This window comes from Hordeum vulgare, chromosome 1H, assembly GCF_904849725.1.
Source record: "Hordeum vulgare subsp. vulgare chromosome 1H, MorexV3_pseudomolecules_assembly, whole genome shotgun sequence".
Taxonomy (NCBI): Eukaryota; Viridiplantae; Streptophyta; class Magnoliopsida; order Poales; family Poaceae; genus Hordeum; species Hordeum vulgare.
This window is the reverse complement of record NC_058518.1, coordinates 5,916,228-5,935,477: the sequence shown is the minus strand read 5'-3', so window position 1 is coordinate 5,935,477 and position 19,250 is coordinate 5,916,228. Positions and strand designations below refer to the sequence as shown.

Sequence of the window (19,250 nt, the reverse complement as noted above, 5' to 3'; positions counted from 1 at the left end):
ATATCTCTAGGTTACGGAAACCTAATCCTCCCAAGTTTTTTTGCCGGGTCATATCATCCCAATCATCGAGTTAGGCTTTCTTTTCCCATTCTTGCTGCCCCACCAAAGTTATCGAACTATAGATGTTATGTTCTCGCATAGACCACATGGAAATATGAAGCATGTCATCGAAAACACCGGTAGTGCCTAGGCCACTACTTTGATCAACTCCTCTTTTCCTCCTGCCGAGAAGAGTTTTCCCATCCACCCCCTTATCCTTTCCCATACTCTATCACATATATACCTAAAAGTTCCATTGATTGAGTGACCAACATTCGTAGGCATTCCAAGGTATCTTTCTCTTAGGGCTCATTATGCACCTTAAGCAAAGTCTTTACTTCTTGTCCTAGAGTTTGGGAACAATCCTTGCTGAAAAATATCGAAGAATTTTCATGATTGACCCTCTGTCGGAACGCTCCACAATATGAATTCAACAAGTTTGATACCGCATTTGCTCCCTCCACACTTGATTTGGAAAGCAACAGGTTGCCATCGGCGAATTACAAGTAATTCACTGCATGAACCACCTTAATACCACTAAGCACTGATGACAAAGAACTAGATTTGAAGAGGCACGAGGGGTCCTATGGTGCAATTCAAAAAAAGATAAGGGGAAATAAGATCTCCCTATCGTATCCCTCTGTTGGGTGTGAATTGCTCCAAACATTGACTATTGAAAAGCACTGAGAACTTTATTGATGCAACCATCCATGTGACTGTATCTATCCATGCTTGAGAAAAATCTAGCTTTGTCATGATGGCAGTAGATGAACACACTCAACTCTGTCGGCTTTCGTCACTGTGCTGCATCATTGCTTATGGGTGCGGTGATGTTTTTGGCCAATCTGTTACTAGTATATCGCACATGCTGTATTGCTGTTGTATCGCACATGCAACACAATATATGTCAGTTTTAATTAGTGGATCTGCTGATATATGGGCGTCGTTCTGGATTTGTATGTGCTGATATATTGCTGTTGTGTCTCGTTAACTCGTGTATGGTGTACATGAGGAAATAAGGGCCGCTTGAACAGCGAGCCGTTATTTTGCTCCTGTATCCGTCCGTGAACAGGGGGAATCAAAGCCGGACAGGTCATCCAACGCTGTCCATATAAATTTTGAAACACATTCAAAATAATCAGATGAAATTCATTCAAACCTGCTAATATTCATTTAAGTTCGGACAGAAAATAGTACAAGTCATCCATAAATAGCATACAAATAAGATTAGTACAACATTGTCTCTAATTCAACGTGATTTACCTGATATCGAACAAGTTTTTTATTAACTGATCAAGTCATCCCACATATACTGCCCTTCCAGCTTCATTCAATGTGTGTACGCTGAATGAACAATCCTCCGTCATGTGGTACATCGCGGCAGCGCATGCGGGTTACACAATGAATGATTCAAGCAACAAGTTCAGCAAGAAGAAGCACAACTTACGATCTCCTCCTCTGCCGCGTGTAATGGCCACCTTGCGTCCAGCTGGGTAACCATGTAACAAAACTTGGTTACGATGGTCTGGATGGCGTACCAGCGATACGATAATGGCCTCATGTTGCATTCTCGAATGACGCAATGTTGTAGGACGCAATGTGCTTTTGCGCGTGAAACGATGCAAGCACTTGCTGCCAGAAGGTCGTCCCTGTACTTCTACCTACGAAATCGATCCACGGATACTGCAAACCTTCATCGCACAACAGCTCATCCTCCATGTTCAAGTATGCCGCCGTCCTTTTCACTCTGAAAAAAGTACATGTCCTTCGAAATTAAGCTCAATGGCATTTGACTAAATACCTGTCAGGCGTGGTGTCCACCATGGAGGTCGTCAACAATGGGGCGGGGTGTACCTGGGTACAAACAGCTCTACGGTGGACATCACCACCGTAAAAGGCGAGCAACTGCGTCAGTGCTGGTGGCGGACGTCCGGTAATGCTAGTGTGAAGGCTGGAGAGGTGAAGCGGCGACGAAGGAGGTGGAGGGTGCATATGCAAATAAAGTTGGGGTAGAGGCAGCGTGAAAGAAAATGGGACAGGAAGGAAGGACTCGTTGTGCCTGGGGTGTCAGAGTCGTATGTTCATGTTGTCCAGACTCCTCTAACCCCTCCCCCCTCACACACACTTTGTCTCCAAATTACGTGAGAAAATGCGCTCAAACCGATAAAAGACCATGTTGAATGACACACCACGTCCGAACCGCGTGGTCCGGATGTATGCGGGCGGTTCGAGGGTCGGTGTTGGAGATGCACCAATGTACTAACCGCAAAAGGTGTTCCTCATGCTGCAACCGTTCGATAAGGCTTCATATATGTTTGGCCGCATGTCGTTTGACTGCCTTTCTGCTAACCACATACATAGGGCGACTGCCTGCTGACCATAAGCATCTCCTTAGTAGATCACGACTTCTTTCATAGGATAGACGATGACTGTTACCAATTTTACCGATAAGGCCGGTACTCACAACTTAGGGCATATATAATGGTGTTATCTTAAAGATGTCACGTAGCATAAATGTTAAGGCAGAGGAAAGAGAAGACAAGAAGAAAGATTGTCTTCTTTTATTTAAGGGATAATCTCTTAGCACAATATGTCTCATAATATTTTTAAAAATCACTTGTTAATAAAAATAAGATGAAAATATAACTCACTATAGACATGTTTTTATTGGCATCTTTGAATTACATGTAATTTTAAAATAAAAGCTGTCATATCAGACATTATACATGGCCTTATGGTTTTCCAAATATGGTAGGTGACGGTTCTTTTTCACCTAAACAGTTTTCCTAATAAATTATAGATAATAACTGTTCAACCACCAATCTTCTCAACTAATTTGATTTGAATTGTTGTCGGGACTTGGGTGTGAAACTCTGACTATGTGGGGTGACGACGGTGTTGGTGGTGATGAATCTATTTTGGTCATACGTTCCAATGTTACGTCACAAATGCGTGTAGGTATTGAGAAAACATGAATGTTTGTGACTCAAGGAAAAAGGAAAAAACAAAATAAAACTCAGTAATCCATAGAAGCAGGGCATGGAACTTGGGGTCGGTTGCTCATTAACAAAGCCTACTCAGGTAGCCCATGGTGATTGTATATCCAAATACCTCGGTCACCTTTCCCGTACCTTTACAGAACAATTGGCACGCTATAGCATTATGAGCCATATGTCCCGCTACATAAAATCAGTGTGCAGTCGTTCGATATACCGTGATATGGCTTTGCCAGATCCACCATTCAGCGCCAGTCGATCAACAACAGACATGACTTGATGTCTTCACATGAGACATCGTGTGTAGAACCCATCGATGACTTCACCTGCTGGCGAGAGGCACAACGTGACGCCTTTGAAAGCCACAACCTGGTCTGTTTGTGAAGTGAGCATCCCGTGCCACCACCAGCCTCATCGAGACCGTCAGCACCGCGAGACCCAGCCACCGCTTCATCCACATGACCATACAGGCCACAGCCGTCGAAGAATTCGACCCATTTCCCCATCGCCCAACTACTACGGTGCCATTTGATGATGCCACAACGAGTAAGAATGCAACCAAAATGTTGTTGCCAAACCGGCTCCAGGCTTCTGTGTTACCCCACAACGACAACTCCTGCATCCACCACTTCTCCACCACAATTCGCTGCAAATCCCGCTCCAAAGGCCGGACCGCATGAAGAAGCGAGGCCGACGCGAGCTCAACACCTTCTCCACTTGTTCCTCCAACTAGTGGAAGCTCTAGAAATGATGCCCTCAAAAGGGACTATGATGTAGAAGCACCGACATCGCTCAATCCCGCCCAGGTCATTGCAACCATCACCCTTTGCCGAGATCTGATGCCACGTCGCTAAACGGCAAGGAACGTGCACGCCTGAACCACCGCCGTCCCCACCATAGACAAGGTGGAGCCGCGAGAGGAGGCCGCCACCATGCGCGAACCCGAATGATCTCCCTACTGCCCACGTCCTTGGCAGCGGCTTCGGCCGCGGCAGCCTCAGGAGGCGATGAGAAGATAGAGACGAGAGAGGGATCTTAGAGGGGGATCTCAAAATCGGAAGTGGCGGTGGTGCTGGTTTCACAAAGTGCTAGGTTTCACAAGACAAGAGCATTTCCTTATTTTCTCTTAGCTAACATGAGGTTAATCACTTTTTTCTTTGTCTCCATATCTCTTCTAATGTGGCAAGAATTGGACGTGATGATGCTAAGATAGACCATATACGGGACTTATACATCTGTTAATGTGTACATCGATGATAATGGAGATGCGTCCAGTATCACTTTTCAAATTTTGACACATGCTAGCCTGCTGCCCAGGTTGGCATCCGTGTGGACCGTTATCCAACTCACTGAACTTTGGTCATATTAGTCCACGCATCATTGTGCTGCATCTTTAATTTCATATGGACCCGGTGAACTTATGTGTCACCACCAAAACGTTGTGATCAGAGGCCCGACTGGTTTGACGAATGACGATAGCCTGCATTCGTGTACACACATGCAATGCCTTAGACTACCCACTATCGGAGTAACATAGGTAGTAACAAAAGTGCCATCTAAGCAAAAAGTATGATGTGGCAACTAATAAATGACAAGAGAGAGAAATTGAGTAACTTAGCATGTTACTACCTCTATGAGTAACATAGCGGATACCAAGGCAAGATGAGTCTATAACCTAATAAATGATAGGCCCAATGTTAGTACCTCTACGTTACTATCCAGTGTGAAGGTAGTGACTTAGACAAATAACATATGTATGTTACTACTCTATGTTACTCTCCATTGTAAGTAGTCTTATATCCTCGTTGTTTTGGGTTTTGTCTGAGTGAAAGAAACTCACTTAATTGTGTATGTCGGTGTACCAGCTGTATGATGTACGTGCATGTGGTGTTAGCAAAACGTGCTTCATTGCCATCTCCATTTATTTATTTATTTATTTAGTTGTGAAAATGTGAATGGCCATATATTTAATAACATAGATATTTATAAAAACATCCTTTAGAAATTAAAAAATGTATCCAAATCCTTGAGGGTGCCAAACGCTTCTTTCTCTTGCATCCATATATCGGGGCCCCGCCGTGGTCTTCTCCATATAAATAAGAATTTGTGGTGAGCAGGGCAGGTATGCCTGCCGTTGGTTGGCCTTCATGATGACCACATGCTGATATATTTTGAAGGGTTGATGAGGATTGTCGAGCTGGAATTTCCTAGGAAGAACGCCTCTAGCCTTCTCCTAAATTTGAACTCCTCAAATAACCTTGCAAAACTAAAATCCTCAAATTATGTGGCATAACCCTTCCTCCAAAATTAACTATCAATAACACCGGTTCCTTCTACGCCAATCATAGAAAAAAAATCGATCGTCACCAAGAATAACAGGGCCGACGGGGGCGGGCCTGGTGGTGCATCATCGAGGGATTGGGCCGGGATCAGCGGGCGAGGTGGTGGCCGGGGCCAGGGCCTGGCCAGGGAACGGGGCGAGGCAGGCGGCGACAGGACCGGCGGCTGCATGCACGAAGGGTCGGTGAGGGCGATGGGGATGGGGTGAAGGCCGGCGAGGGAGGAGTGGCACGGGGCTGGCCGGGGATGGCGAAGAGGCCGGCGAGGGCGGGTGAGGTGGATCGAATCGGGTGGATATTAGACAGATAGGAGAGTTAGAGATGCGAGTGGGGGTGTGAAGGCGTGGATAGGATAAGATGTCAGGTGTGGGGCATGGAGCGGCGTTGGGCGGATTTGTTAGGTGTAGTAGATGTGTGATGAAGATCGTGCCACCTCATCAATGCGCGAGGTGTGTTTCTATTTTGCCATCTTCCCTACTTATTACAGATGGCAAAGAACATTCTTTGTCGTCTGTAATAAAAAGGGAGAAGACAAAGGTCGTCTGCGTTTTCTATTATAGACGGCGAATTGTGTTCTTTGCCGTTTGTAATAATACGCAAACGGCAAAAGCATACTTTACCGTCTGTAATAAAAAAACAGATGACATAGTATATTTTTGTCGTTAGTCATTTTTTGCCGTCAGCAGCTGACGGCAAAAGTACTCTTTACCGTCTGCCACGATGAAACAATGACGGCAAAGATGTCCACTGACGGCAAATTAATTGTTTCATGTAGTGATTGCCGGTCCTAGGCGGAAGAGAGAGAGCAACTATGGAGAATGAACAGTACATGCTCAATTTTTATGTATGAGCATTTTAATATAAGGATTTGAAGGAGTTTAGAGATTTGAGGGAGCCTTAACTCCTCAAATCGTACGTATTTTCTTGTTGTCATTTAGCAAAAATAATAATAAATCAAAGCTTTGAAAACAGAGTAAGAAGCTATGGCCGTACAGAACCCACGTGGATGATTATAGCGCCTATAAATAGCTAGCACCCAGCGAATAGCAAGCACATCCAGAGAAGATAAATCCAGCGATAGGCAGACAAGGTGCATTGGAGCGTGGATTTGCAGCCATCCAGAAAGCCATGGACGCCGCTACGGTGATAGGGTGTTTCCGGGACAGGACCATCCTCATCACGGGCTCGACGGGCTTCCTCGGGAAATGTGTGTATATATGCATTTGCTACTCATGCACTTGTTCTCCCTCTTTCTCTTAGTAGAATTTTCTTATTTAGGCTGGGAAGTAACATATAGTAGTATTATACATATGTTATTATTGTATGATGTTACCTTTATAATGCATAGTATCATAAACTAGTATTATAGGTGATCTTATTTATTGCCATGCATGACACAAAGTAGCATTGTATTTAACATGATACAGTATCTACCTATGTTACTCTAACCTTCTCTTTCTTCTTTAATTCTCTGCCACATCAGCATGTTTGTTATTCCCGAGTATATGTTACTAGCTAAGATACCACCACTATGGCTAGCCTTAGGCTGGTTGTAATGGGTAGTATCATATACTAGTATGATGCATATGATATTAGTGTATGATACCAAATCCGTAATGTATAGTATCATAAGGTATATCATTTATTGTCATGCAAGACACATAGTAGCGCATCATTTAATATGATACGGTATCATGATATGATACTCAACCATTTTTTTCTTTATTTAATTCTATGTCACCTCATCGAAATTGCCTAGTTGACATGCATGATACTACCTATGATACTCCCATTACTGGCAGCCTTAGGACAGGGCTAGATCGACGGCCACGTGTCCTGGTCGTCCTACCATATTATTGTTGCAAAAATAAAATTACGGCATGGCTTAGCTTACTATACTCTCTCCTTTTTGGCAAAAAAGAAGTAGCTAATCAAGGCTATGGATTTAATAGAAGAAGAAAAAAACCATGGTAAATATCTTTCGAAAGGTTGACCGTAGTTATGAGAGGATTTTCCAAACAAACAATATGGATCCAAGACTTTCGGCACCCAAATAGATTTTGTATGCCAACTCCTAAATACTTAGAGCTTTTCCCTTGTGCAACAACGTCGGTATAATGCAGTGCTGGTGGAGAAGATACTAAGGGTCCAACCAAACGTAAGGAAGCTCTACCTCCTTGTGCGAGCACCAGACGCCGCATCTGCCCACCATCGCATGCTCACGGAGGTATGTTTGACACACACACACTCTCTCCCTCCCTCTCTCCCTCCCCCTCCCTCTCTCTCTCTCTCCCTCTCCCTCCCTCCCTCCCCCCTCTCTCTTTCTTTCTCTCTCTCTCCCTCTCCCTCTCCCTCTCCTTCTCCCTCTCCCTCCCTCTCCCTCTCTCTAACACACACATACACACAGCTAGTTACTTCTCCTATATCATGTTTCCATCGGTCTAATAATAAAATCAAGTGAAGATCTGGACTATGAATGAGAAATAACAACAAATATATCCTCTCTTAACTAAGAAATGATGATATTTTTCCCTTTCTAATCGATACCATCTCTCGGTCTCATGTTAATTAATTTCATATAATTTACAAACCCGGCATAATCTATTGTATGACAAAAAAATGTTCTAATCATCATTATCATCATCATCATCATCGTCATCACCAATCATCATTATAATATTTATTATTATTATTCACACATGAAACAGTATTTTGTCCCACTTTATATTATAATGACAAACGGCCGAATAAGGGTATCAGGTGTTGAGGAAATCCTCAAAGTTTGATCAAAAAAAGAAAATACATGACAAACACACCAAAGACACGAAAACACACATGAGTGCACTAGCAAGCGCCACTAGAGTGTAGTCGAGCACAAGCGCAAAAGGTACACCGCTATGTCTGATAGACACCCACTCTCCTAGACAGCAAATTTAAAAAGGTAACAACGCCATACGCCATCGTCACTACACCTCCTAACGAGGACGATGGTTTTCACCTAGCATGCCGAAGGGGAGGGACAAGACCAAGGAGGCACCCCAAGGGGACCGTGGCCCCTAATGCATCGCCACGACCGACGTCGAGGGGCAAAGCTTCCCCTCGGTAGCTCCACCCACTGCGCCACGGGAACATTCCACAGACCCACCCTGATTGGGACCACCATGATGGACCAGGAACTCTAGATCGATATCACGGCTAGGCTGCCATCACCGGCCATAGCTTTGCCAAGACCACCCGCCAGCACGTACCCCGCCACCCCACATGGCCGAAGCACACTCGCAACACATGCTTCAATGGAGAGCCAACAACCGTAAAGCCCGCCATACAGGGGCTTCGCTCCGGCATCCATGGCTGTGAATCCTCCGCCGCTCCCGACCTGCAACCACGGATCACCAAACGTATAGGCTGGATGGATGCACCTTTTCCTGCCCTAGACAAACCCGACAGGTGCCCATCCAAGCACGATCAATGTGGCAACTCACTCTAAGAACCAACCCTTGGCAGGGGTGCAAATCACCAAAGGGGCATTAACGATCGCCCCATTAATTCTGGCCGTTCCATATGTAGACGATGGGCCAACTAGGCCGTAATCTCCTCCAGCTACTCGGGCGCCCTCGGCAACACCGGTGAGCGCCCCCTCTTGTGTTCCCCATGATGACCTGTTTGGGGTTCTTTTTTTATGGAGGGAGAAAATACTTTAGTTTTGAGAAAAGTCTAGTTTTAATATCACTGTTTTTATTGGTAGCCAAATAGGTCGCAGTAATTAAAACTGCAGTAACTAAAAATACTGTGGTATTATCAAAATAATTTGGTATCAAATAAGGCCTTATACTGTTTTTGCAGGCTGGTGAGGTGCCAAGAAGGAATAACTTCTTAACATCAAGAAATAGAAGAAGGAATAACTTCTTACCATCTCACACTTACACTCGCCATTTCTTCCTTCAGCTCTTCCATTCTCTCAACAAGTTGTACTGATGTTTATGTGGTAGTTAAATAAGCCGCAATTATGCATGTATTTCTACCTATGGAGGAAGGAAAAAAATAAACTTAAATAACTGCCTCCCTATGCCAATAGACTGCCTATTCAATTAAAGACAAACTCATATGCTATTGTCCAATGTTTTAAATAGTGCTTTTGTAAGCTTAGAGGCGAGATCACTATAAATCTACCAAAATTTATAGCTAGTTATGACAGAGGTAAACTGTAGAGTTTCGAAACTGATTTATTCATATCGGAACGAATAGCCAAACCAACAACCATTGTAAGTCTGGGTCATTCTTTCATTTCAAATTCCGTTCTATGTCGAGCCCAAATACACAACATTTCTATGTCTTCAAGGAAAGCTAGGGCCATACGGTGTAGGGGAAGCTACCTTTTTCTAGGAACCCTGATTAATGTATGTGCATGCACACACGCATAGACACACAAACACTCACACAATGCATGTCGAAGACCGATGCTGAGGTACTTACCTACCAGCGTTCCATCTGTTGTTCTCACATTTGTGCTCTTGTCCCCATCCTTCAAATACAAAGATCAATGATGGCCATCAATCAACAATGTTGTTCTCATGAGTTCTTGGGTGATGATGACGAGTATAGTATAGTTTGAGAAAGATTGGACATTGAGCACAACTTTTTATTACTTGAGTGCATACGAATTTGAACTCTAATGAGTCTATTCATGAGACAACTAGGACCATAGGAGCATAGCGCACATGCAGTTATATATACATGCGCAAGTAATATAAATTTTATATATTTGGTCTTGATAAGTTTAACTTAGCGAAAGTTATTTATTTCAAAATTAGGATTCCTGTTATACGAATATTGCTTCTTCTGTCTAGACATGTTGATCATAACAAAAGTTATAGTTTTTTGGTTCAAATATTTACATTAAAAGTGATCGATTACAATGATAAACTAATCAAAAAAAGGTACACATGCATGGGACCAAGTATATGAATCAACTTATCTCTGTGGAACTACAAAATATAACTAAAAAACATAAGGTTATTGTTGATACTTGTTAATGCCCTTGCGATGCCACGATCAGCCCTGCATAAAAGTACTTAGTTGTGGCAAGTATGTAGTGGAGTTAAAGCAGCTATAGCAAGCCATCTAAACTCTTTGTAATATTTGTTCGCCTATAATTTCCCCCGCTTGCTGCACTATGCCCTCAGCGAGCTATAGGCCATTCATCTAGCTTCACAACATCCGTTCAGATGCCTCCCATCCCTCATGGTGCACTCGCATCATGTCGATCTTCTGGTTATCTGGAAAAGTAGGAATCACCTTGTCTTTTGTTGTGTTCATCACTTCACATTGGAAGTGTAGCTAGTGACCCACTATTGCTCACTTTCTTGTTAGTGCTATTTTTGAATATGTGGTACCTTCCTAACCGTTGGACATAAAAGAAGTGAATATGTATTGATTTATTTGTGGAATTCAAGTATCTTTTGAAACACAGCTTTTCTTGTCCTATTTTTGCAGGTTGTAGGAACAGAACTGTTTGATGTTCTACGAAGCAGGCATGGAGCTGATTTCAGTTCTTTTATCGAAAACAAAATTTCGCCTCTAGCGGGAGACATAGTGTATGAAAGTTGTGCACTCTCAAGCTCTACGATTGATCAGATGTCCAAAGAGATCGATGTCATTGTCAGTGTTGCTGCAACTACTAGCTTCTATGAGAGGTGTGTATCATACCAGTGTACCGAGAAAGATTTTTTTCTCAATCAACAGATGTGGACACCCGATGCAATGTATCTACTTCCTAGGCAAAATAAAGAATCATGTGTTTTTTTAAATAGAAAAACGTCATCTATATATCGGTCTAGTGCTTTTTCCAGGTCTACATCACATTGTGATCTTATTCACATATCGTTTTGCGAGGGGTCATCAGAAATACATTTGACACCAGGGTGACACATCATTAGTGCGTCTAGACTTTCTATATCATCTTTTAATATTTTTATTTTATTGCTTTCACTACCTGCTTTGTTTCATTTGATCCAATGGCATATCAGTTATAAAAAATTTATAGCTAGTTTTTCTTATTTTAAGAAAACATTACTAAACATTGTTACATGTATTTCTCTAATCTGTATAAAGCTGCTGATAAATATTTGGCTATGTGGAATTGAAAGATCAATCAAACCAGAGAATATGTCCCGACATGACAAACCATAGGCTTTGTTACAAATATTTGACTTTAATTCCTTCTACTTTTTTTATCTGTTTTCATCTATCTTTGAACAACTTTTCCTCGAGAAACCCTATACAATGATGACTTGCAGTCATGCCTTATTATGTTTTCCATTGTTTGCCACATCACCTATATTATTGCACACGTGTTTTTTGTTATTACAATGTCATATATCCACATATCCATATATATGATTCAACATTTTCTCATTGCGATTATCTATATTGCTTCCCGGTCTAAACAAACAAAATCAATGAGAAATTACTAATTTTTTCTTTCACTCAGGATCGCCGGAGCTTGTCAGTTCATGTGGTGCCCATTTATTTTGCATGTAATTATTTCTTTTTAGAGAAATAGAATGAGTACTTCCTTAGTTTTTCTATGAAACATTATCTATCATTCAAAGACATCTAATTGTTATATTTAAGACTGTTTTCACCCACCATTATTGCTCAAGCAACATTTAAATTATATTAAAATATGATTGCTAAAATAAGCGTCTTAGGGAAATTGATATGACTTGGGGCCGGATTATGCATTTAGTTTTATTAAATATCTAAAGCACATCAGTCTATGAGAAATATAAACACCATAGTGCAAAGCCTTATAATTCCATGCAAATGGTCTTCATATTTCTCTCTTCTACTCTTTGTCGGTCACTATTTCCTTTGCAGCCAAATGTTAATCAAGCTACCAATTCATAGATATCTCATTAATATACCAAAAATATTATATGGAATGTGGATCTTAAAGAAAATTGATCAAACTCCAGCTAATATCTTTTTGACAAATCTATTATTTTTCTGTTAAATTCATTGGTTGTCACGAATGGTGACTAGTATCATTAAACTTAGGTTTCAATCATGCAAAATCATTTCATCGATTATTAAAGGCCTAAATTTGCGTCACCACTATTTTTCCTGTTGTTTTGTTTCCAATAGCACAACATCATCCGCTTTGATCTTCCACACAACTTCCAAATGCTTGTGACAATATCTTCTTACTCGAAGTATTTATGTATCCTAACCATCTAAAGCCGAATAATTAATTGAATATGTGATAAAAAATGTGCATATTTTTGTATCTTCTGAATTTTAGCATAGATTATTTTTGTTTCCATCCTTTCTGCATCACCTTATATTCAACATAATTGGACTTGGATAATAACTTATTCAAATCTAATTTACATTTATAGGTTCACTTTTGTATAATGAAATTTGGTTTAATACTTTTTTTATTTTTTTTTACAATTTGGCGTATGAATGGAGTTATATCTGACATTCCATTATCATATGAGTACTAGTTTCTATATTTTAGATGCAGTACAAATATATGTGGTCATGCAATATTGATTATGTTCCACATCCCACTATCATTTAATTTTTTTGTTGGGGCCATGATCATTTGATTACTGGTTTAAAAAGAATCAACTATGCATGTGCACGTTCTAGGAGGGTAGGCTTGTTGCAGACATTTGCATGCTTTTGATTTGTCCAAAAATCCTTCCCATTGCTCCTTTCCTACTTTGTACGTGATGCAATTTTGTATGTCCCATGTTGCACTCGCCATATATATGTTATGTGTGCATGTTTTTTTGTCATTCCGAAATTACCTCCCAAAGAGTTTCTTTCTTTAATTATTAAATGACATAGTTTTGTATGTATCCTCACTCAACATGCTCCATGTTGTACACGCTCCATGTTTTACGTGACATTTGGTTCTTTTAATCTCAACCATGATGACTAGAAGCAATTAATTATATATTTTTGGCATATCTAGACAATTGTGATGGCTTATTTACCTCTTGTTATAATAATATAATAGATTATAAATATGGTTTGCTGATCTATGCTAGGAATATTCTCTTCTTTGTGAGAAACCTAATGACAAATAGGATACACAGAATGTTAAAGAAGAAAATAGCCAACACGATATTTCATGTGCAGATATGATGTTGCTTTGGCATCAAATGCCTTAGGGGTCGCCCACGTGTGTCAGTTAGCAACCAAATGTTCTAATCTCAAAATGCTCCTTCATGTTTCCACTGGTAAGGACGTCTACTGCTTATGCTCCTCACCTTATCGTTATCAAATTAATGATATATATCTATGCATAGTGTGTAGAATACAAGAATATTTTGGTTGTATATATACTACATGTTAGGAAGTATGCACCATATTTTGAGCATACTTATTTTTGCATCCACATATCTATGTATTTCACATATATAGTACAAATTATGGGTTCATTTGGAAGTTTTTAATAAAATGATTTTGAAGTATCTTACATATAGTATATGAACATACTAAAAATGGTAAAGTAATATAGTATATACTAACACAATGTAGTATATTGCGATATGTGTGTAATTACATCACGCAGTAGTATATATACATACATACACACAGTGTATGTGTGTGTGTATGTGCATATTGTGAAACATTATATACTCACAGAAGGAATTATTGTTGTTGTTGTTGTTGTTGTTGTCTTGAGTAGCTTTCGTAGCCGGCGACCAAGAAGGCTTGTTATTGGAGAAATCATTCAACTCAGGTGAATCTCTAAGGAAAGGTTACACCTTAGATATTGAATCTGAGATAAAATTTGTTGAGAATGTCAAGTCAAAACTCAGGATGCAGTTATGCAGTGACAAGATAGAAAAGAAGGAAATGAAGGAACTTGGATTGAAAAGGTTTGGAAACATAAATATGCATATGATACTAATGAGTTTCCATAAACAAATGTGACAAAGATGTTGTAGTTGACATATTTAACGTGAACTAATGATAATTGTTCTTCAAGGGCTAGGCACTTTGGTTGGCCTAACGTGTATTCACTCACAAAGGCTTTGGGGGAGATGCTACTTGGGAACTTAGGACGAGACCTTCCGGTTGTCATAGTCCGTCCTAGCATCATACTCAGCACTTTCCAAGATCCAATTCCCGGATGGATAGAGGGGACTAGGTAGATAAATTAAAATGAAGTGTTTCTCCTTCCCACTGACTCATTTTACATATCTACGTTAGTACTTAATTTCTGAACGCATAAATAGATTATGTCATGTTGGTTGCAGGACAATTGATATGTTGTATGTCGCCTACAATGACCAAACAATTCCATGTTTCATTGCTGACCGTAATGTCATAAGTGATATGGTGAGTATTGCACAAAAGCTAATGCATACGAAAATCAGAAGTGTTTTCGCCATATATGGAGGTGTGCATTTCGGTAACTACATCAAATAGAGTGCCTAAATGGTATTCTTGATGGGATTCCTAGTATACCATTAACTCGTATTTACTTTATACATTTCACTCATATGTAATTAACTAGTATACACATTTGTGGGACATCTTGGCGTTACAAGTTTGACTTTTAATTCGAAAACTATAATATGTGTAGATACCAGGAGACATGGTGATTAATGCAATGATGGTTGCCATGGCCATTAATTGGGACAAGCACAACACGCAAACAATTTACCATGTGACCTCGGGACATCGGAATCCACTAAACTACTCTAATGCAGAGGAATCACTCTATGAGTACTTCCGTGCAAATCCTCGTGTATCCAAGGATGGAAGGATTATCAAGAATAAAAGGGTTCTCCTTTTCAAGAAATACACACATTTTCATTTATACATGATCCTACGGTATAAGCTAGCATTAGAGGTACATGCTTTTTTCTTCCCAATTCATACACACTTTAACCTATGTGAATATGAAGATGTCAACAATACTATAGGTTCAATCTCCATTAACTGTTATTTATTTAGTTAGCATGAGAATATGCATTCAACTTGCAATCTGTTGAATTATAGATGAGAGAGATAAGTTAGAATAGAAAACCAAGAAATACAGGTGTATAACCAAGTATTTTCATTGTATGTTTATTTAGGAATGATGCAAAAAAATAGGCTAAGTTGTGAATTATATAATGAATTTGGAAATCTTGTGATATTTAGGTGTTGCATATGATGAATGTATTTGGTGATTCGTTTTCCAAGTATTACAATAAGCTGAACCGCGGCTACAATTTCTTGACACTTGTCGCCAAGTTGTATGCTCCATATGTCTTCTTTAAAGGATGGTAAGAAGCTTCAACTTAATTGTATTAGATTACCATAAAACTAACAGTATTTTGTTACAATGGTATAGGACCACATACTACCCCCGTGACTGGTCTCAACTATCAATAGTTACTTTTGGCTCTCATTTTATAGGAAGTCGATTTAGTTTATTCAAATGTTATTGAAATTACATCTTAACCTATTGTGTTATTTTTTTCAACAATAAGTATTTATTTAATTGTTTCTTAAATCGACATCTACAAGTGGTTTTCACAAGACCTACCGTTGCTTTATGTTTGTGATAGCAAAGTTTAATATAATTTATCTCTGGAATTGTTCATTGCTAGAAGTAGTTACTATTTGATATCAGGACACGGTAGTGGTAGTGTTACAAAAAAGTATTCTATTCTTCACAACAGATTGTAGCCTCCATGGTCAAGGACGAGCTAGCACACTCTGTTTGGGAAAAGGTTATAGTTATGTTCCAAAATATAGGTTCTGTTATTTTTGCAAGTGTGAACATATGTGCATCATTTTAGAAAAGAAATCGAGAATGTTGTACTAGTAGTGCTAAGTATTATGATTGATGTGTATATGGCTAACGAATATTATCGCCATTGGCATACTAAACCTACTTACCAAGTATCACGTACACTTACAAATCATGAATTCATGTGCAAACAACACTTTGTAGTCACATAGGTATTGCTCTGTATTGGGTGGGGTGGGGTGAATGTACTTCTGCTCTTCATATACTACAGAGATGAGGTGATTATATTATGTTATCATTTTTAGTATAACATGTATTCATATATCGTAGACTAATTAATAAGGCATATTAAGAATTACAATGAGGTATAATATATTTGTGTATGACGTATATTTTGTATGGGCATACGTACTCCAAGGAGTAAACAAAAGGTGTCCATATCACTTTGATAAATTGACTATACCTCAAACATTTTTTAAATATTTCAATAGTAATTTTATATACCTCCACGAAATTTTACTGAAATTTATTTTTATTTTTTTTACATCGTTTGCATTTATACTTATTTACATAAAAAATATATCAAGAATACTAGCATGCCGACAATATTTTTCATACTGCTCAGTTTAGGGTATCTTAAAATAATTTATGAAGTATATTGTGAAAGATAAAATAGTACAGTATGTACACACAAGAGGTATATTAGTCGTGCAGCCCATATCCCGGGACTATAAAATATAGTAAACTAGTGTACATAATATAGTAAACTAGTGGGAAAATGTAGTAATTTTCACTACATTGCTGTAAAATGGTAACACTGGTAGGAATTTTTTTTTCCTTTATAATATCACTTTTTGTACGCATTATTACTCGATTTGGTATATCGCTTTACTATGGGCGTAGAATAACTATTGGACACTCATGTGGAATAACTATAGGCGTGGAATATTACTATGATCATTTCTATAGGCTTGGTCAAAAAAATTTGTTTGACTTATGAAATATCTAGGACTTCAATTAATTAGGAATGTGAGAAGTATTTAAAGATAGCCTCAAGGTTGCCTTTTCTAGACAATATTTCAAATCGTTTTGTGCTCATTTACCATACTGATCCGACTTTCCATGTGTCCTACAAAGCTTTGATGACACGAACATGAGGAAGCTGTGGGTGGTGACCACCACAGACAAGCTAAATGATGGTTCCATCTTCGGTTGTGATCCTGCCTGCATCAACTGGGGTTTGTACCTCGTGAACACACACATTCCCGCTGTTATGGCGAATGCACGGAAGGCCAATCAGATGAAGAAAGCCAACAAGAGTGCATAAGGGACATAAAAGATTAATAAACGTATGCATTATGTTGTCTATGGAGGTATATTATAATATACTCATGCTTTCCATGTACGTGCCATGAGTATAGATAGACAAAACATACGTGCACACATATGTGTCGCGGTCATAAGTAATATATGTACCATGTAACACATTAGCTTGGTCCATAGTGTGTTATATCAGACATATGGTTTTCAGGACATATCGTCTAATAATACATGTCATATGTGTGTAGCATACAATAAATATTAATGCAGTACATTTGCTCCGTATGAATCTCCTTTACTGAGTGTGTTGGTGTGTGGACTGGTTAGACTGTAGAAGTGTGTACCTGTTGCCATGGCCATATTTCTTCATGTGTCATGGAAACGTGCGGCCTGGGTATGACACACAAATTCGCAAAAAAAACAATATGGAATGATTGAAAAAGATTTTTGCGCATAAAGTTTGAAGGAGGCACATAGCTATGCCCACAATACCCACGGGGAATTGATTACTCCCCTCCAATATGACCTCCCAATGCCCTATACAGCATGGTCTTCTCTACAGTCTTGTCTATTCCTACACGATAGTGTAAATTTCACTCTAAAACCAGTTCAATGGAGGAACTATTCCATTTTTTTTCTTAAGACGAAAATTATGCCTGGTCTTATATGGCCAAACAAATCAGAAATAATCTATTAATATGAAGCTTGCCATCTAGTGATGGATAATCATGCATCCATCTAAACTAATATTGGAACCATTAGGCTTCCCATTACTATATTATAAGTCCCATTACTATATTATCATTACCCCGCACATCAGGCTTAACCAAGTGATGCATATAACAAAATATGCCCTGAAGACAATAATAGATGTTATAATTCATCTCCATGTTTGTAATCAATGTTTATTTTCTATGCTATAACTTCATTAGTTCTTGAATATGAGATTCAGAGGAAACCCATTTGCGTGTCTACAGACGTAAACACCAAGTAATTCACTAGTCTCGCCTCTAAGACTATCTCATATTTTGCAGCATGATAACGCTTTCCTCATCATACGGCATTGTTAAAGTAACAAGTATGCCGACAATAATTTGAGCATGTTATTCGCGGAACAATGATTCTGGATAGATGCAACTAAATGATATATTTCGAGAATACAGTGTCAAAATGTTACAAGTATAATCATGAAATGTTAATGTATAACCACTTCCTTAGATCATGAGAGTAGTGATTACCTTCTAGCCGGATGTTATACTTTGGGGCTTATGAGACGTTACCCTTAATAGGGTGATTATAGCGGTAGCTTTTGGGTATGTTTGAGAAATATGTCTAGGGACTTGATGGCTAAAGATTGAGATTTTTTATTCCGACGATGTAGAGATATTCTTCGGGATCTATCGGCTTTACAGTATCCATCATCTTTTGGCCATACACAACATGATATGATTACCGGATATTGGAATGCATAAATAGGAAAAATGACAATATCGATAACTAGAATAACTTGATATTGTAATAAACTTATTGCTTTATAAGGATATACATGTCTCGCCTCGAGTTTTGTTGTATCTCAAATGAAAGGGAATTTTTTATGTGAACAAGAGTTTTGCTCCACAAATAATTCACGTATTTGTAGGAGTGAATATGGATGCCTAGATCAGAAACTCCTATTACTGCTATTCTGAGCTCGAGCACCTTTTTTAGAACTGAGTTGAGCTTGTTATCCTTGTCGTTCTTGTCCTCCAAGATCCCAAAACCCAGACATAAATGCTCAGCTCTAATGGACTC

The 19,250-nt window shown here is 39.3% G+C and overlaps 1 protein-coding gene across 1 annotated transcript; it reads left to right on the top strand.

The window, feature by feature from the left end:
- Nucleotides 1–6,482: 6,482 nt before the first annotated feature.
- LOC123403955 (putative fatty acyl-CoA reductase 7) lies at nucleotides 6,483–17,744 on the top strand. Its single transcript, XM_045097862.1, has 10 exons — nucleotides 6,483–6,581; nucleotides 7,498–7,601; nucleotides 10,868–11,067; nucleotides 13,526–13,626; nucleotides 14,079–14,271; nucleotides 14,382–14,543; nucleotides 14,653–14,734; nucleotides 14,982–15,251; nucleotides 15,545–15,669; nucleotides 17,277–17,744. Exons 1-10 carry the CDS (start codon nucleotides 6,503–6,505, stop codon nucleotides 17,464–17,466), a joined length of 1,506 nt encoding a protein of 501 aa, XP_044953797.1. The 5' UTR covers nucleotides 6,483–6,502; the 3' UTR covers nucleotides 17,467–17,744.
- The last annotated feature ends 1,506 nt before the right edge of the window (nucleotides 17,745–19,250 follow it).